At 41.7% G+C, this 20,641-nt stretch overlaps 1 protein-coding gene across 3 annotated transcripts in view; it reads left to right on the plus strand.

The window, feature by feature from the left end:
- Positions 1 to 20,641, plus strand: part of PATJ (PATJ crumbs cell polarity complex component) — a 143,796-nt gene that overhangs the window by 79,731 nt on the left and 43,424 nt on the right. For all 3 annotated transcript variants that reach the window (XM_063166236.1, XM_063166238.1, XM_063166237.1), the window contains exons 27-28: positions 3,501 to 3,697; positions 11,679 to 11,770. In XM_063166236.1, the coding sequence (XP_063022306.1) occupies positions 3,501 to 3,697; positions 11,679 to 11,770 (289 nt within the window). The remainder of the gene's footprint in view (positions 1 to 3,500; positions 3,698 to 11,678; positions 11,771 to 20,641) is intronic.

A 20,641-nucleotide genomic window follows, 5' to 3' on the forward strand; every position in this document is an offset into this window, starting at 1 on the left:
GATTTTGTGAGATCCTTATTAAGAGGCAAGTTGAGGCTAACCATGACAGTGCTGTGGGAAGTCAGCAGGATGCCCAGAGGATATTTGTGTGCAGATTGGATGAGTGAGGCAGCCCTGCTGGGAATCTGCTGTCATTTATTATTGCCTGGCCAGGACAGCCCTCGCAGGGCTGAGCTGCAGGAGGTGGCACTGGGGAGAGCCAGAACCTTCTGCTGGCCAGGGAGGAGGCAGCCTGAGCTGGCACAGGGCTGGTTTAGAACCAGGGGTGTTGAGAGCATGTTCACAGGGGTCTGAGGATGAGGGAAGGGACGAGGATCTGACTCCGTGTTTCAGAAGGCTGATTTATTATTTTGTTATATATATATTACATTAAAACTATACTAAAAGAATAGAAGAAAGGGCTTCATCAGAAGGCTGGCTAAGAATAGAAAAATAAAAAATGAGAGTCTGAGCCGGCTGTGCTGTAATTGGCCATCAATTAGAAACAAGCACATGAGACCAATCCCAGATGCACCTGTTGCATCCCACAGCAGCAGATAACCATTGTTTGCATTTTGTTCCTGAGGCCTCCCAGCTTCTCAGGAGGAAAAATCCTAAGGAAAGGTTTTTCCATAAAAGATGTCTGTGACAGGGTGTCTCTGCTATGTCCCTTCTCCAGGACAACGGTGCCTCCTGCCAGGGTGGAAATGGGGCTGGCTCCAAGCATCCTCTGCCTCCCTCCCTCTGTTGTACCTCTTAGTCACCCCAGCCATCTCAAACCATGGAATAGTTGCTTTGGAAATGAATGTGGTAATTTAGAATCAAGGGCTTAGTCCACACAGAGATTTCCTTCTGTTGTAAGTAAGGATTTCTTCCAACAAATAACACAACGGGGAAGACGCTTTAAAAAAAAGAACCAAAAGAAAACAACCCAACCCCTTAACAAATAAAGCAGCCAATTCTGGAGTCATCCTTTGCCCAGATGAATTTTTTTTTTACCCAAAGATTTGTTCCCACAATGGGGAATTTTGGCATTTATGGAGCACAGAGCTGGGGTTCAATCACCAGACTTCCAGACCTGGCCCAACACAGGAATTTTAGTGGGGCTTTGTCCCATCCCAGGGACAAATTGCCCAAACTACTGATTTTTGAAGGACTAAAGCTCACTTTTAGTTCCAGCCCAGCTCATAAAGGAATACACATGTGCTTCTGGACTGCCAGCATTTCTCCCATGCGAGAAAGCTCATTTTGGGGAGGAAACACCGTGGAATTACAGACTTATTCACAGAGGCACTGTGTCTGCAGGCAGAGGCTGGAGCAGCGTGTGCTTGCAGTGTCACAGGGCTGAGTGCCACAGGCCAGGAATGAGTTTGAAGATGTGCAGCTCCATCTGCACTGCATTTAAACGTGTGTGTGTGTGTGTGTGCAGCTCCTGTCTGTGCACCCAGCTATGAGTTGTTCAAGTGATGCTTTACACGAGTTCCTTGCTCCTGGCAAGCAGCACTGAGATGTGTTACCCATGTACAACCAGCAGTGCAGGGAGCTGTGGCAGGAGGTGATGGACAGCAGCCCTCCAGCTCCAGTTCTTGCTTTTAGCCACAAAAACGCAATCGTTAGAAAAAAAGCCCTTTTCTGCTGGTGCCCAGCTCTGGGTGTGCTGCAGCTCCTTGCTGTGCTGTAATGAGTAATTGGTCTAATTGTGGTGGGCAGCAAATGCCTTGGAGCTCTTCAGGTCTGGACTTGGCCTCGTGGGCAGAGAAATTAAACCTCAGTGCTGTGACCAAGCCAGGTGTGGCTGCATCTCCTTTGCTTTCCAAAACTCCATTTTTGAGACCCTTCCTGTCTTCCTGTTCTGATACCAAAAAGACAAAACAGTTTCCAAATCCATGTAGTAAACCACACCTCTAATTACAAGCTGACCCCATTAGTTAAGAAATACATTAAAAACCATGCAGCTACATGGATTGCCGTTTATTTATTTACATGAATTTTTGGGGGCATATAATTGCAACAAATGAGCTTTCTAATTTTTTTGGTGATACTCTGATTTTGTGCAGAGCTCTGTGGGGCTTTAGCAGCTTTCCAGGGATAACATCTCACCCTGGCTGTACACCCTGGGGTTTTGAGCATGGCAGGAAAATTCAGCCTGTAAATACAGCAAGGGGAGAGCTGGTTGCTCTCAGTGGGGTAATTCTCTTGTGAGCAGCTGGGGCTGGAGATGGGAGCTGCTCTCCATGTCCCAGTGGGCTCTGCCAAGGCACACGGGGTGCTGCAGCTGGAGCAATTGCTCAGGAAGGACCCTTGGAGAGAGGAACCACTGGGAATGTCCCATGTTCAGCTGCATCACCCTGACTCACAGCACAGGGGCTGTGGAAGGAGCATCTCTGCCTCATCTTCCTCCTTCTCAGCAGTTTTTGTTCACTTTTGGTTGCCTCCCTCTCACCTTCCCCAGCTCTTTTCCCTCTTCCTTGTTGTCATGGGAACATTCACTACAGCAGTTAAATCATACTATTAAAATGTGCTTCCCCAGGAGGGTGCTGGTAGCTAATATTGATCTAGCTCCTGCTGCTGACTCAGGGATATGGCTGAACATATAATATCCCTTATATCTGCCTTTCATGCATAATGCAGCAGTTTCTCTCACCTTGGGCTCTGTGCTAAGGTGACACCCAGCCACAGGGGTGTGCTTTGACTTGCTCTTTCAGATGTGTGGCCCAGCTGAGGGGTGCAGGTGGAGCTTTAAACTGAAATCTGCAGAGGGAAAGCAGACAGGACAGAGCTGCCCTCCCCAGCAGTGGTGATGGATGTTTGTGTGCCAGTGGTGGAAACACACTCAGATTAACCTGTCAGCATCCCCAGCCACGCTGTGTGCTCCCAGTAACTTTGTAAATACATCGAGCTCTGTCACAGGAATGCTTGAAATGCAGATGAAAGACAAATAACTACCTTAATATCAGGTGAGGCTGCATTTAAAAATGCAATCACTCATCTCCATTGTCCCTGACATCTGCTCTGCCTAATCAGCCCGTGGAGTTCAGCAGAGCAGTGCTGGGAAGATTCCTGAGTCACCAGGAGGGAGCACAAGGTTTTACCTTGAGATGTGAGCTTGCAGTAATGTCTGAGCCATTAAGGGCTTCACTTCCCCACCGTGGTTAATTAACCAGCTCAAACTTTACGAGAGTTTCCTGGGTTTGATAGGTTTTGTAAGGTAAAGGTGCCTCTGGAATTTCCTTGTTTACCCTCCTTTCAGAAAAGTTTTGGTTTGGAACCAGGCTGTTGTACAAATAATTAAAAATAGCGTGGGTTTCGTGTGAACAGTATTTGCAGCTGATGCTGCATTTTGCTGTGTGACTGATGCACACAGAGCAAATGGTATTTTAGAGTCTGTGCTGAAAAGACCTCTGTTAAAAACACTTATTTGCAGAGGAGCCATAAATTTCTGGCATATTTGTGCCTGTTGTTGAACATCTGCACGTAACTCACTTCGTGTTCTAACTCCCTTTACGTTTTGGCCTTCCCAGAAAAAATCAGGCAGAGATATGCAGATCTCCCGGGAGAATTGCACATTATTGAGCTGGAGAAAGACAAGAATGGGCTGGGGCTCAGCCTGGCTGGCAACAAGGACCGCTCCAGGATGAGCATCTTCGTGGTGGGGATCAACCCCGACGGCCCCGCGGGACGGGACGGGCGCATGCACATCGGGGATGAGCTCCTGGAGGTAAAAGTTCCCTGGATACACCTTGGGGATGAGCTCCTGGAGGTGAAACCCTGCCCTGAATGCAGTTTGGGAATGAAATCCTGGAGGTAAAACCCTTCCCTGGATAGACCATGGGGACGGAGGTAAAACCTTCCCTGGATAGACCTTGGGTGATGGAGGTAAAACCCTTCCCTGGATCACTTGGGGATGGAGGTAAAACCCTTCCCTGCATCACATGGGGATGGAGGTAAAACTCTTCTATGAAAGCACTTTGGGGATGAGTTTCTGGAAGTAAAACCCTTCCCTGGGTGCAAATTAAGGATGAGCTCCTGGAGGTAAAACCCTGCCCTGAATGCAGTTTGGGGATGAAATCCTGGAGGTAAAACCCTTCCCTGCATCACTTTGGGGATGGAGGTAAAACTCTTCCCTGGATGCACTTTGGGGATGAGTTTCTGGAGGTAAAACCCTTCCCTGGGTGCGAATTAGGGATGAGCTCCTGGAGGTAAAACCTTTCCCTGGATACACCTTAGGGATGGAGGTAAAATTCTTCCCTGGATGCACTTTGGGGATGGAGGTAAAACTCCTTCCTAGATCACTTTGGGGATGAACTCCTCTAGGTAAAATTCTTCCCTAGATGCAGTTTGGGAATGAACTCCTGGAGGTAAAATCCATCTCCCTGGATGCACTTTGGGGATGGAGATAAAACTCTTCCATGGGTGCACTTTGGGGATCAACTCCTTGAGGTTAAAACTCTTCCCTGGATACACCTCAGGGATGAACTCCTCTAAGTAAAATTCTTCCCTGGATGCAATTTGGGGATGAACTCCTGGAGGTAAAACTCTTCCCTGGATGCAATTTGGGGATGGAGGTAAAATTCTTCCCTGGATGCACTTTGGGGATGAGTTCCTCTAGGTAAAACTCTTCTCTGGAGCAGTTTGGGGATGAAAGTTTATTCCTAGAAGTAAAACCCTTCCCTGGATGCACTTTGGGGATGAGCTCCTGGAGGGAAAACTCTTCCCTGGATGCAGTTTGGGGATGAGCTCCTGGAGGTAATTGTTCCCTTCAGCGTGTGCAGGGAGGGAGAGGCATCTTGAACCTTTAAATAAAGCCTGGAAGTGGAATGAGGTGGCTGAGCAAGGAGCTGTGCTGATTTATGCCAACTGAGAACTTGGCCTTTGGCAGGTAAATGTGTTTGCAGTGAAACAAAAATCACTGGCCTGTGAAAAGCAATGTCTTGTCAGCAAAGTCTGTGCTCTCAGCATGTTCACAAGCTCTGCGTGGGGAGGGGCTGCTGGAAGGCAGGAAGGGGACAGTAAATCAATCCTTGGAGTGCATGTGTGGTTTGCCGGGAAATTCACACTTTTCGTTGGAAAAAAAAAGCCAAAACCCCCTCAACGTTGCCATATGTGTTTTTACAGATGACAGGGATATTCCCCATCCTGAAAATAAATTTCATGCTGTAATCTGTTTTGATCTGTTGCAACTTTAAATGCTTATTTTCTGTAGTTGTGTCTGGCACGGGCTCACCCACGAGGCAAGAGAGCTCGTTAGCACATGGAGTATTGTCTTCACTTCCTCTCCAGTCTCCTTGCCTCACCTTCAGCCTGCAAACACAGCTTTCCCTTCACTTCAGCTGCCTTTTGGGCTCTTGCAAAATGACATTTTGCTGCTGTACCTGCAGAGATTCCCCACGTGGTGATTGCTTCGGTGGTTTATAAAAATCATCCCTCCTCCCTGGGGATCTTGCCCTTGGAGAGGGGAGCAGGGATTTGCTGACCTGCTGCTCGCCGTGGGCGGTGATGCTCTGAACTTCCAGCAGCTCTCTGTGCAATCAGAAAAACACCTATTTTTTCACATTTCTTGACTTGAGAAAGAGCAGTTTGGCTGCCTGGGGGTACCCTGGGAATAGTCAGAAGTGTCCAAGCATTTGTCATTGTCTAACAGTTCTGTAATTAGGGGGTTTCAATACACATACTACAAGAAAGATCTTTTTTTTGGCTATAGAAACACCATCATCTGAAGTTGATTTCATTTTAAATGTGAGAAAAGGTATGAAGGTCTGGACCATAATGGAGTAGGGTTGGAAAATTGCTTTCTCCTTCAGAATGATGTTTTTTCTGTCCCTGACACTGAATTCTAATGGTAAAAAAAAGGGAAATCGTTAAATTTTGGGTGTGCTGAAAGAACTCGTGGCACTGTTCTCTTCTGCATATCATAGGTAGAGCAAAGGATCTGAAGTTAAATACTTGAAAGAGGCACCATGTGGGATTAATCACAAGGCTGGGTTTTGCATGGATGAGCCCCGTTATAAGGAAGCATTTCCCAAAGTGATGGTGTTGCCCTCATTCCTCTCCCTGTTAAACTGGAAATAAAATGTTTTTTTTTTCCCTTCAGTAGAAGGAAAGTGAGATCCTCCATCTCAAAAACGCCCAGATTCAAATAAAAATCCAAGGAGACTTCACTAAGTACCTTGTTTATCCTTGCAATGCAGCTTAAGATGTGCCACCAGTGGGCAGGAGTGCAATTCCTTACAGGAAAGGATAAATTCAAACATCTGCATTACAAAAGGCTGGGTTGTGCATTGGCCATGTGCACTGAGATGACAAAACTCACATCTGGTTCTCACCTAACTGCATGTTTAAGGTGCATTTGCATCTGCATCTTTAATTACACCTCAGTCTTCAGTAGTGGAACACCTCAGCAAGAGAAGGGATTCACATCTTGGGAAGCCCCTGGCATTTCTGGGGTGCTCTGGACAGTCTTGCTCCATTAAAGCAGAGGATGCCCCTGCAGGGTGTGCAGATTATTCCCTGTGGCTTTTGCTGGAGTTCAGGTTAATGGGGTGGCCATTTAGACAGATTGATGTTACCTGATCATTTTCCTTTTGAACTGGGGTTTGATTGCATTCAGTTGGAGGGTGTGGGATCCAGCCAGGCTGCCTCAGCTTCTTATTCATAAAATCTTTCATTGCTGAATTAATGAAATACCAGCTCATTTTAGCTTCTGCAAACAACAGTAGCCTTGTGGGGGCATGATCCTGGCTTGGTTTCACAAGGAGGGAAATGCAGGTCACATCAAAAACCTTCATGTATTTTTATTTTTTACCTCTTCAGTGATGTATTTTGGATGGCTGTGTGGCTGGAGAAGACAGCTTTTTGGGGGAAGAAGATCCTTTCATCCTACTTTTATACATATGGGAAAACCACTTGGGTCAGAATTTTGTCCTTGCAGAGAAAAGTGGTTTTATTTTTACAGGACACAAGTTGTGCTTTTCCATTCTTTTTCCAAGCAGAGGAGCCATCTGTGGTGCTCCTGCCTGGCTCTCCTGCTGGTTTAGTGCAGGTGTCTGCCCTGCTTGGTGTCTTGTTGGGCTGGGCTCAGTGCTGGGGCTGGTGGTGCCCAGCATGGTCCTCAGCAGGGTCACCTGGAGCTGTACCTGTGCCTCGAGTCCTGCTGCTCCCCATCACCATTATTATTATTATTATTATTATTATTATTATTATTATTACTCCTCCTTTTCCTCCTTTTCCTCCTTTTCCTCCTTTTCCTCCTTTTCCTCCTTTTCCTCCTTTTCCTCCTTTTCCTCCTTTTCCTCCTTTTCCTCCTTTTCCTCCTTTTCCTCCTTTTCCTCCTTTTCCTCCTTTTCCTCCTTCTCCTCCTTCTCCTCCTTCTCCTCCTTCTCTTTTTCCTCCTTTTCCTCCTTTTCCTCCTTTTCCACCTTTTCCACCTTTTCCTCCTTTTCCTCCTTTTCCTCCTTTTCCTCCTTTTCCTCCTTTTCCTCCTTTTCCTCCTTTTCCTCCTTTTCCTCCTTTTCCTCCTTTTCCTCCTTTTCCTCCTTTTCCTCCTTCTCCTCCTTCTCCTCCTTCTCCTCCTTCTCCTCCTTCTCCTCCTTCTCCACCTTCTCCACCTTTTCCTCCTCCTCCTTTTCCTCCTTTTCCTCCTTTTCCTCCTTCTCCTCCTTCTCCTCCTTCTCCTCCTTCTCCTCCTTCTCCTCCTTCTCCTCCTTCTCCTCCTTCTCCTCCTTCTCCTCCTTCTCCTCCTTCTCCTCCTTCTCCCCTTTCCCACCCAGCCCTCTCTGTGTTTCATTCTCTGATTCTCTGAGGCCACAGCACCTCTTGAAAGAGTAAAAGCTCTTTTTTTTTTTTTTTTTTTTTTTACTTTTTTTTTTGACTCTTCAGACCAAAATCACTGTAGGAGTTTGCCTGTTGTCCATTCTGGACTGTTGCTCAGGTGTCAATTATTACATTTTATTTCTTTATGCCATTTTTGCCACAGCTCAAAGCCAGAGAGCTTTCGTGCTAAATGCATTTTTATTGCTGTTTTATTTTGAGGTGCTTAAATAAATAAGAGTTATGCTATAATAATACAATAGATACAGCAGTATTTTGCCCAAGTAAATGAGCTCCCCAGCCAAACTCACAATGCCATTTCTGTTCTGGGGTGTGGGTGATTGGCATTTAATTCTCAGTTTATTTGCTGTGGGATCTCAGTACAGAATCACAGAATGGTTTGGGTTGGGAGGGACATTAAAATTCATCTTATTCCCTAGGCAGGGACCCCTTCCACAATCCCAGGGTGCTCCAAACCCTGTCCAGCCTGGCAGGGATGGAGCTTCTCTGCACAAAGTGCTCCAGTCCTTTGCAGAGGGGGATGCAGGGCCTTTTTTGGTGTGCTTTGTGTGCTTTTTTGGGTTTTTGGTGTGCTTTGTGTGCTTTGTGGCTGTGGGTGGTGATTTCCAGGCTGGCAGGGGAGGGCACAGGGATCTGTCCCTTCCCAATGTCCTTCCTCCACATCCCCAGGTGGGAGCCACAGGCATCAGCTGCCAGCTCAGAGCAGGATATTTTCTGTCCTTACAGATTTCATGCTCTGTTGATCACTTTAGGTGATGCACATGTTTAAACATGTGCCCAGCGAGGATTTTGGTGAGGGAAATTCACATTCTAATTAGTTTTTCCCTCCAAGCTTTGGGAGCTTGGTGTGCTTTGTGGGGTTTCAGTATATAAAATCTGACTGATAAAAAAAAAGGCTTTGAAACTTCCCCCATTGTTTCAGAGAGCCTGGTTGTGTCTTGGAATGCTACAATTCCTGTGGTAAGAAGGAACCCAGTGCATTGTACAAAGAAATAATTATTACAGAAAGCTAAGCCAGTATTTTTACTAGCTTTGGGGTATCATTTAACTTGATTTTCATAAAAATCAGATGATACTAATTTTATGGATTTCCATTACTGCCACGTAGTAAAAACAGTGTGGGTTGGTTTTTTTTTTGGTTGTTTTTTTTTTTGGTTTTTTTTTTTTATATCCATATCTAATGTTTCTCTCCTGCAAATTAAAGTTTGAGAAGCAAACAATCCTGGAGATTTTTCCCTCTGAACCCCAGAGCTCGGATTTCAGTGGGTTTGTACTTTCTGCTACTTCAGTGCATGAAACTGTAAACCAAAACTTGTGTAGGTGAAGGCAGCAGTACACTTGGGATCTGTGATTAAATCTGCCACAAAGCAATGTGGGATCACTTTCAAGGCTGAACTTGGGGGCTGACCTGACCTCATACCTGCAGCAAGTTTTTATCTCTCTCTGAGCTCTGCTGACTTTCCAAGGAGTTATGGAAAGAGGCATTTCCATGAGAAGAGTTGGGGTCGATTTAGATCAGTTTCTTTCTTTTGCTTAGCCCAGGCTTTGCTTTTCTTTTCTAATCTCTAATGCAAAAAGTAAAGCATAGATTTGTAGGTTTTGACTCCCAGAGCAGTATTTGGTTAATCTGACATGTTACTTTACTCAATTTGAAATATTTAAAGTGATGTTTCTTCTGAAATCCTAGATGCTCTCTGATTTGTTTTATTTAAGTAGGCTTTGGTGTTTTGCTCATCACTGTGGTATCTGCAGCTAACAGAGCATTAATTTATTTTGCAAAAGAAAGTGTACTTAAAAAAAAAAATTAATACTGGGCATAATAACTCTGTAGGACAGTCCAAAACCTTGTGGAGATATTTTGCTTTGATTATGCTTTCATTTTGGAGTAATTAAATTATTATAACTTAGAGACCCAGCTCACAGCTAATTAAATTTTAGACTATTTGATACATGTAGTGAGTAGGATTAATTTAGCCAGAGTAAAGCCTATAAATTTTAATCTAAGAAGTCTGCTGTTTAGGAAAATTGATGGTAATTTAACTAAATCCAAACAATTTGTAAAGCATACAGTATTCCCAGTGAACAATTTATTCTCAAACTTAGAAAAATTAAGTCAACAAACTCACTGAAAATTTCAAGTTGAGCTTGAAGGCAGAATGCAGCTGAGCATTCATCCATTTTTGCCACTGGATATTTAAATTGATGGTTGATTAATGAAGCATGGCCCAGGATGTTGCTTCTCACCCTGCCTTTTCCATGGCAGCTGCAGACAGAACCATATTAACTCTTTGAGAATGGTGATATTATTTCCTTTTAGATCTTGCTTTTGTACAATAAAAGGCTTGGTAAGTGAAAGTTCTGCACTTCAATCCCAGTCAGTAACCAATTGTTAGGGGGATTATTCTTGTCCTTGCATTGTCCTTATTTAACTGATGAACTTGCATCATGTTTTGACCCACTGAAAATAAGATTTGTGAATATTCCTAATGTGTCTGACTAGCCCATATCACACCAGGCTGGAAGACTTGGCCTGTTACTTCTTGTTTGATTGAAAAAAAAAAAAAAAAAAAAAAAAAAAAAAGAAATCCTTCTAAGATCACAAACCCAGGATCCAATACAAACATCTGCAGTAACAAAAGTTCCTTCTGTAATCACCCCCGAATTGTTCCTGGGCTCTGTGTTCCTTATTGTTTTAAGCAGCATTGGTGTATCAAATGTGAATGTAAATATTATGTTGTAAATTTAGAGTGGGAGGAAAAACCTGCAGCATTGAAGCACAGGAGTGTTTAGGTTGGAAAAGTCCTTTAGGACACAGAGTGCAGCCATGCCCCAGCACTGCCAAGGCCACCAATGTCCCCAAGTGCCACATCCACAGGGATGTTAAACCCCTCCAGGCATGGGGACTGCCCTGGGCAGCTGTGCCAGGCTGGACAGCCCTTTCCATGAAGACATTTTCCCAAATATCCAATCTAAACTTTTCTTGGCACAGCTTGAAGCCGTTTCTTGTTGTCCTGTCTCTTGTTATTTGGGAGCACAACCTGACCCCCATGGCTGTCCCCTCCTGTCAGGAGCTGTGCAGAGCCACAAGGTCCATCCTGAGCCTCCTTTGCTCCAGGCTGAGCCCCTGCCCAGCCCCTTCCCAGTTCCATTCCCTTCCCTGGACCTGCTCCATCCCCTCCATGTCCTTCTTTCTCTGACTGGGGACCCCAGAACTGACCCTGGGGCTGGGGGTTGGTTATAGGGCTTGTCACTGCCCTGCTGCTGTGGCCACAGCTCTGGTGGCCAGGACAGGTCCCTGGCCCTGCTGCCCACCTGGGGGATGTCCTGGCCAGGCTGTTTTCCCTGCCTTTCCCATTTCCCTGTGCCCAGAGCAGGGCTTGGTGCTGCTGCTGTGCTCAGGTGTGGATCCATCCCAGCAAAAGGGATGCAGCATCATGTCCTTAAATTGTCCTTCATCCCCCTGAGTCCCACTCCTGCTCCTTCAGCAGGGCTGAGGAGTCAGCACAGTCTTAGCAGCCAGTTCTCCTCAATGGCCAGAGCCTGCAGGCAAAGTCTCCACATCTAAACATCTGTGCTGTTGTCACATCTGTATGATTCTCATCAGATCAAGTTGCTTTCCAAAAATCTGGGAATAATCCTTGAAACCCATTCAAGGGATCTGTGGGGGGGAAAAAAAAATCTCTCATTTGTGGTTTACTAATAACAGTAAATTAGCTCTGCATTGGTTCCTGTTTTATATAGATCAGGATTTAGAGACCACATTTTCTTTGAGTCTTATCTCCTTATCCCACAGTAAACTTGGAAGTCTTGGTGGTATAAATTAGAACAAGGTGTACTCCTCCACTTACATGAAAATCATTTTCTTTTAACAGATAAACAATCAGATATTGTATGGAAGAAGCCACCAGAATGCTTCTGCAATCATTAAAACTGCCCCATCCAAGGTCAAGCTGGTTTTCATACGGTAAGAACCTTTCTCATCAAAACATTTGCTGCACTTTAGCCTATGCCATGACATATTTACATATTTAGCCTGCTTTGCACATGCTGAACTTTCCCAGTTCTCTTTGAAACTGAATAAACCTTTTCCCTGACTGTTCTTCTTTGAACAGTTCAAGAGTTCTCCATAATAATGTAAAAAAAAAAAAAAAAAAAAAAAAAAGAAAATACCTAATGGAAATGAATGCTTATTTTAGGGGTGTCTGCTGAAAACTTGAGCTGTTCCTCTTGGGCTTGGGAGCTGCTTCTCCCACAGCTTCCTGAAGTGCTTTGGGATGGGTTGGAGAGGGCAGCTTGTTCATCCAGCCAGGAGGGAGTGGTGATGGTGCAGAGGCTTGGGATTGCTGGAGAGGAACAGGGATGGAGCACAAGGAGCAGGAGCTGGCTGAAGGACACCTTTGTGTGGGCATCAAAAAAGGATTTTGGAAGTGAGCAAGGGCTTGTTCGTACAGAGGGGAAGGCTGGCTTTGCCAAGGAGAGCTGGGATGGATTGTGTGGGAGGGAATATGCTAAAACACCCTTTCATCTGCATAAAAATTACATGTGGGCATTTTTCTTTCGCTCCGAGCATGAAAATTTTTCCTCTTTGTACATGAATTAAAGACACCTGCGTGCATTCCCTCAGTAGTTCAGGAAGTGTTGCTCTCCTGACCCTGGGCAGGAGGCCTGGGAAAAAGCTGCCTCTTTCCCAGGACTCAAACATGCTCCAACAGGCTGGAATTTCACAGATGTGCATTTATGAATAAATCCCAGCTGTGACTCTTGCTGGGCACTTCACCCCCGTGCCATTTTATAAGGTGCTCTTCCCACCAACACCTACATCATCCTTGCTGTTGCTTTACATTCCTGGCTCACCCACGGGCTCCCTGTGAACAATGTCATAATCTGTGGCTGAATGCATATAAATGTGTACATTTACTGCCACGGCTCTGCCTGCTGCAGCGTGCCCAGGAGTGATGGAGGAGCAGCATTAGCACTGTGAGCAATGAGTTGCTATCCTTGGCAGCTCTGAGGATCTGGAGGAGATTAATGCTCCTGCCTGCAGCTCCTGTGTTACTTTCCCCAGCCACTGAGAATTCAACATCACGTCCCACAGCTCACTCACCATTATTTAATTGCCCGTGGAAAATGTGGAGGTTCCAGAGGCAAAACCCCCACTTGTGGGAGCCCAGGCCAAGAGTGGGGCTCCTTCCCTGGTGCTCCAAGCAGAACTCCAGGGAATGGGCCCTTGCAGAGCCACTTCCATGGGCTGCAGGTCCTTGGTGCGTTGTTTGGGTCCTTGGTTTCTCTTTTGGATCCTTGGTTTCTCTTTTGGGTCCTTGGTTTGTCTTCTGGATCCTTGGTTTGTCTTTTGGATCCTTGTTGTGTCTTTTGGGTCCTTGGTGTGTCTTTTGGGTCCTTGGTTTGTCTTTTGGATCCTTGGTTTGTCCTTTGGATCCTTGGTTTGTCTTTTGGATCCTTGGTTTGTCTTTTGGATCCTTGGTTTGTCTTTTGGATCCTTGGTTTGTCTTTTGGATCCTTGGTTTGTCTTTTGGATCCTTGGTTTGTCTTTTGGATCCTTGTTGTGTCTTTTGGGTCCTTGGTTTGTCTTTTGGATCCTTGGTTTATCTTATGGATCCTTGATGTGTCTTTTGGATCCTTGGTTTGTCTTTTGGATCCTTGGTTTATCTTATGGATCCTTGGTTTATCTTATGGATCCTTGATGTGTCTTTTGGATCCTTGGTTTGTCTTTTGGATCCTTGGTTTGTCTTTTATGTCCGTGGTGTGTCTTCTGCCCTTTGAGACACAAAGGCCATGTAGATTCTTACCTAAAATTCTCCTTTTCTAATTGTTATCTTCAAGGCAAAAATTCATCTCAAATATTCAAGACACTAGAAATATATACTGGAAATACCATTGGGTGATTCTTGTTTCCATCTCAGAGATTTAAAAAAAATAAAAATTATCCTTTTAAATGCTGCTGCTGAGGATGTAAACTTCCATCTTCCCAAGAGCACAACTCTTGGCCTTACCCTGAGAGCTGCTGGATTTGTGTGCTCAGCCCAGGCAGGCTCTGGAGAAGCAATAAAAGGGAATTCTCACACTGAGAGGATGTTCTCAGCACCTGGAGCACTACCCCAGACATGGGGAGAAAACCAGTGTTTCTTGTATTTTATGTGTGCTCGAGTTCTAGCAAAGACAAATTCGATTGTCTCTGTTAAATGTGGATTTTAAGGACAAATAAGAATGATTTGCTTTTCTCATGATGTTCCATGAGCCCAGTGTGTCTTGGTGCTTCCCATTCCTCCAGCTCAGACCACAAACCCAGTGGATGGTGCTGAGTGAAAACATGAGCTGTGGCCTTTCTGTGCCTCTGGATGTGTTTTGGCTGTGTTACACAGCAAAATGACACAGACTGCAGGAACTCTGAGAGAAATTAATTTGGTCTTCATGTTCATCCAAATACAAATATCCTCATTTCACCAGTGAAAGACCTGAGGAGATTATAATTTTGCAGAAATGCATCAATCCACAGCCTGAAAAGGTCCTGCCTGAGCTGATTCAGGGCATAAAAGCCAAGCTGTTGGAATTTTTGGGCTGTTCCAGTGCCCTCTCTGATACCCTGAGGCCTTTTTTCCCTGGGATGCAGGATGCTGAGTGATAAGCAGTCTGCTTTCCCCTTGGAAGCAGGAAACAGCATCCAGGTTTTCCTATTCCTGCTGTTTTGGTTCATGTGCAGGGCAGGGGGATGTTTCCATAAACTCCTTAATCAGTTGTGAAAGAAGCCCAGAAATTCCTGGGCACAGAAAAGCCTTTCTGGGAGAGCTGTAATAACTATCATTAAATAACTTCAGAGAATCACAGAATGGTTTGGCTTGGAAGGAACCTTCATGATTATCCAGCTCCAGCCCCAGATTTATTTCTTTTTCTAGACAAAGATAAAGGATAAAATCCTCAGCCTTTTGGACTTTTTGCTGAAATCCTGACTTACCACCACGTGTGCTATAAAAGTCTGTTCACACTTTTTTTACACCCAGGTAGTGTTACAATTGCATTCCCACCCTTTCCTGGAATTTTTTGCTGATGAGACACAGCTCAGTAGCTGCTGTGAGAACCACAGACACCCCCTTATGTCTGAAGACTTCTCACTCTGCTTCATGAGCATCTTTTCCTCAATTAAGTTGACGATGATTATTTAAAACAGTTGATTTTGGCCAGAATCCAGAATATAAGTCTTAACACAGCCCTGTTTCCCAGTGGTCTCATTAATTGCTTGTGCTTCTAAGAGCATCTAAAAGATTTGCAGTTAGAGTTTTTTTAGGGACAATAAGGGATGTCATGTCTTTGTTGCCTTTTGAAATTCTTGCTCTGATTCTCCAACAGGAATTAGGTAATAATAATTACCTAATTATTAATATTTTATTATTATAAAGTAATAAAATTCTTTATTTTATTACTTATTTTATTATTTATTTTATTACTTATTTTATTATTTTATTTATTATTTATACTTTTATATAATTTTATTTTTATTATTATTTTAATTTTTATTTATTTTTATATTAAATAAAATAATTACCTAATTATTAAGTAATTTTTATTATAAAGTAATAAAATTGTTTATTTTATTATTGATTTTATTTATTGATTTTATTTTTATTTATTTATTTATTATGTAATTATTTTATTAAATAATTAAGTAGTTTATTATTATAAAGTAATAAAAAGAGGGACTTGCTTCTTTTTGGAGTGTCTGTGCCCCAGTTCCCAAATTAAGAAGTGTTTCTACCCGTTGTAGGTTTTGCTCATGTGTTGTAAGTCCATTCCTGTAGCATGCATAATGAAACAATATAATTAAATTTTACATCTGGACTAGGAAATCCAGTTTATATCAGAGTGCTCTTTTACAGTGAGAATTTTATGATTCAGCAAATTCAGTGTTTTTTTCCATGCTCAATTAACTGCCTTTAATCTGGTTTGGTGCTTCAGTGCTGGTATAATAAGCAGATCAAATATAGCCGAGTGCTTGAATCAAAGAGAATTCCACTGATTTCAAACCATCCTCCCATTGTGCTGTCCTGTGAGTCACTCCTTGCTCTACCTTTATCCCTTAAAAGAAAATTGCCTTTTGCAGTGATGAGCCATGAGAAATGCTTTAACAGTGAGGGATTTTTCTGATTTAAATTCCATCTGTCGTCTGTCCTGAGCCCTCCCACGCTGCAGCCCCTGCTCTGATAGTGCTGCTTCCTGCCGGTGGCATTGTGAAGCCCACAAATCTGTCACCCAAGCCCTCCTTCCATTTCCAGGTGTAATCTCCTCTTATTTATGGTGTTATTTATGTGCAGAGAGAGATCCCACTGCTCCAAGGACTGGGGAGTGTCTGGGCTGTTCAACACTCCCCACTGCTGTGACTTTGACTCTTCTTTCACATCCTCTAGAAGTGCCATCTTATGTTTAGTGCCATTCTCAAACACTGCCATGCTTTAGAAATTATTGGAAATTATTTCTAGAATAGTTAGGAAAATATTAGAAATTATTTCTATAATAAATAGGAAAATATTAGAAATTATTCCTATAATAATTAGAAAATATTCCTATAATAACTAGGAAAATACTATAAATTATTTCTATAATAATTAGAAAATTAATTGAAATTATTTCTATAATAATTAGAAAATTATTAGAAAATGTTTCTATAATAATTATAAATAATTAGAATTAGAAATTATTTTTACGTTTGTTCAAACCTACATAAACCCCACTTCTGTGACTTTGACTCTTCTTTCAGAGCCTCTAGAAGTGACTTCTTATGTTTAAAGCCACTCGCAAACACTGCCATGCTTTAGAAATTATTAGAAATTATTTCTATAATAAATAGGAAAATTATTAGAAATTATTTCTATAGTAATTAGAAAATTATTATAAATTATTTATATAGTAATTAGGAAATATTAGAAAATATTTCTGTAATAACGAGGAAAATATTATAAATTATTTCTATAATAATTAGAAAATTATTAGAAAATGTTTCTATAATAATTAGAAATAATTAGAATTAGAAATTATTTTTACGTTTGTTCAAACCTACATAAACCCCACTGCTGTGACTTTGACTCTTCTTTCAGATCCTCTAGAAGTGATGTTTTATATGTTTAGTGCCACTCTCAAACACTGTCATGCTTTAGAAATTATTAGAAATTATTTCTCTAATAATTAGGAAATTATTAGAAATAATTTCTATTATAATTAGAAAATTATTAGGAATTATTTTCATAATAATTGGGAAATTATTAGGAATTATTTCTATAATAATTAGAAAATCGTTTCTATAATAATTAGAAATAATTAGAATCAGAAATTATTTTTACGCTTGTTCAAACCTACATAATTGTCCATATTTTAAGGGCATAAACTCCTGTTTTTACTTGCTTTGATTGCTGAGCTTCTTTCATGTGGGAAAGTTCAAACCTAAGCCGTTGCCAGGCCCTGTGTGTGTGTGCAAGTTTGAACCTTTCCTGTTTGCTGCAGAGCTGTTTCCTCCTCTCCGTCACACACGTGTGGGAGCAGGCTCAGGAATGGCTCAGGAAGTTCAGGGATTTGGGCTCCTCCAAAACCTTTGATGACCTCAGGTGCAGTTTGTAAGAACATTATTTGTTCATTTAAAGCGCCCCCGTGCCCGTGGCTCCCGTGAACTGGGGGTGGGAGGAGAGGAAGGACAAGGCTCCTCTTGCTGCTGTGGGAGAGGCTCTTCAGGAGGATGCTCTTTGATGCTAGCAGGGACCCAGAAAAGGAAATATTCAACAGCACAGCCAATTGAAGTGTTCAACTGCTTGGAGAAAAATCAAAATGCTTAAATTTGGTGGAGATGAACAGGAGAAAATAGCAGAATGATCAAGGAGAAATGGGGCTTTCCACAAATTAAAAGAAGAAAGCTCATTAAATTAGGAATATTTTTCACTTTTGACCCAGGGATTTTTCAATAGACTTGTGTGCAGAAAAGCTGAGCCAGAGAGTTTTATGTGTATTTTAAATTATATGACTTGACCCGAACCTGTATAAATTAAGGCTGAAAATGGAAAATACTTTTTGTTGTATAAGAGGTCCTGCCTTGGAGGAGAAACCCAGGGAGTCTGCTCAGGGTGCAGCTCCTCTCTTCCAAAGGGGCTTCCAGAGGGAACGCAAAGATGAGAAAATACAAGATCTAGATTTCTGTTTTATTTTTATTTTATTTTAACAAGCAGGATGTGGACAATATAAGCTTCTGACGATCTGCAAGACTTTCTGCCCTGGTATCACCTTGCAGAGGGAACATTTATTCCCTTGTTCTACATTTGTTTACACTATTATTGCATTTATTGACACTATTATTTGCATATACATTTAAAAGCTTTCAACAATGTGCAAGGCTTTATATCCTGGTGTCACCTTGCAGAGGGAACATTTATTCCCTTGTTCTACATTTATTTACAGTATTATTTGCATATGCATTTACAAACTTTCAATAATCTGCCATTCTTTATGTCCTGGTGTCACTTTGCAGAGGAAACATTGATTCCCTTGTTCTACATTTACACTATTACATTTTATACCATTATTGCATTTATTTACACTATTATTTGCATATACATTTGTAAGCTTTCAATAATCTGCAAGACTTTATACCCTGGTGTCATCTTGCAGAGGAAACATTTATTCCCGTGTTCTACATTTATTTTCACTATTTTTGCATTTATTTACACTATTATTTACATATACATTTATAAGCTTTCAACAATGTGCAAGACTTTATTACTTTGTCACTTTGCAGAGGAAACATTTATTCACTTGTTCTGCATTTAGACTATTACATTTTACAGTATTATTCCATTTACTCACGCTATTATTTACATATACATTTATAAACTTTCAATAATATGCAAAACTTTATGTCCTGGTGTCACCTTGCTAAGGAAACCTTTATTCCCTTGTTCTTCATTTATTTTCACTATTATTGCATTTATTGACACTATTATTTGCATATACATTTAAAAGCTTTCAGCAATGTGCAAGACTTTATGTCCTGGTGTCACCTTGCAGAGGAAACATTGACTCCCTTGTTCTACATTTATTTTCACTATTATTGCATTTTTTACACTGTTATTCACATACACATTTTCAGCACCCAACTTCAGCTTCCCTTCATTCCTTCCTGCACCTTCCTGGGTGCTCCCTTTGGATTTATCTTTGCCTGTGGCTCTCTTCAGGTTTCTTTTATACCCAGTTTTTGTGGTATTTAAGTCAGTTTGCCTTGGCTTAAGCTGCAAAGGTGCAGATGGAGCAGAACATCAGGAGTTTTACTTTTTTGATCTACCAAGACAGGATGGGGAATGTCCAGGCGCCCTGTTTAGACTGGAAAGAAGTAAAATGTAGTAAGGAATGAAACCTTTATCTTGAGTGTGAAGGTTTGGACACCTTAACCCCGAGCAGGATTTTGCAGCAGCAACTGGGAGCAGCTTTTTTGGAGGTGGTTCTGGAGCAACCATTGGCAAATATGTGGAATGCTCATCTGCAGTCACTGTAATTTGAATGTGATGTTCGGACTTCTGAGATGTCTGCCCCTGCATCAAAAGAAAATGGTTGCTCCTTTTAGTCGTAAATAAATTCACATTTTAGTTGAGGACACTTGTGGAAGTGGAGAGCAGAAACAGCAATTTCTTATTAGATCTGTCACTTTAAAATATATTCCCACTTTGATTCTGCTTTGAAGCATTCTCCTTTGAAGCAGCATTAAAGTATTTAAATATGTACGAGTCCTAGCAGGGGGAGATTACAAGTTGTGACACTGTGTAACCTTGGGGGTTTTTATATTTTTGCTTTTTGTTTTCCCAGGGATATTAACATAAGTGTTGTTTTATTGCTTGGAATAAAAATGGCCATCCACTTAAAGCTGCATAAAGATACTTTTTCCCCACTGGTGGAAAAAAATACAAAGGTGTTTGTGTATGAAGTGAAAACTAGTTTGGATAATTAATTTTACCCCAGTTTGTCGTGAAGATTGTGTTTAGCAATTTTTAGGGTACTTCTTACAAAATATACAAAAATATATATAATGTAATTATTTATATATAAAATATTATATATATAACAACATTATATATATAACATTATATATTATAATTTCTTTATTTACTTATTTATTTATATTAAATATATAAATATGTAAATAAATATTTATATATAAATATATTTATTTACTTATTTATATTTTAAATATATAATATATACTATATATATTATATTTATATTTATTCTTTATATATCTATTTTTCTTAATTTATATAATTTTCTATAATTATATTATTTATTTTTCTATTTATATTTTTATATATAATTTAATATATTTTTTATATATTCTTTTTATTAATATATCTATATCTATATATCTTTATTTCCATGTTTGCTCCTAATTGCACAGCATGGATGCTGCATTGTGAGCTGCAGAGTGGGGTTGGTTTTCACGCTGATTGTACTTCACATAAACTATTGTCAGGAAAAGCTCTGCAGTCAAGGCAAAATCACAAAATCACCGGGTGATTTACTCCTGTGGGTTAGAAAAGCACCAAGCATAAGGAGATTGATGTCTCACCAAGATAAGAGCAGGGAAAACATCCTTGCCCAATGTGCCCTGTGGGTGAGATGGGCTTGGGATTGTGAAATGCTGATGGAATCCAGGGCTGGGTGCCCGTGCTGGTGCCTCTCCCAGGCTGGGCTCTCCCTCCTGCAGGGCTCTGAGAGCAGAGCCTGCAGCCAGCACAGCTCTGGGAGCGCCCAGCCAGCTCCTCTGGATGCTGTGAGCTTGCAGATAAGGGAATGAATT

Source organism: Melospiza melodia, chromosome 11, assembly GCF_035770615.1.
Source record: "Melospiza melodia melodia isolate bMelMel2 chromosome 11, bMelMel2.pri, whole genome shotgun sequence".
Classification (NCBI taxonomy): Eukaryota; Metazoa; Chordata; class Aves; order Passeriformes; family Passerellidae; genus Melospiza; species Melospiza melodia.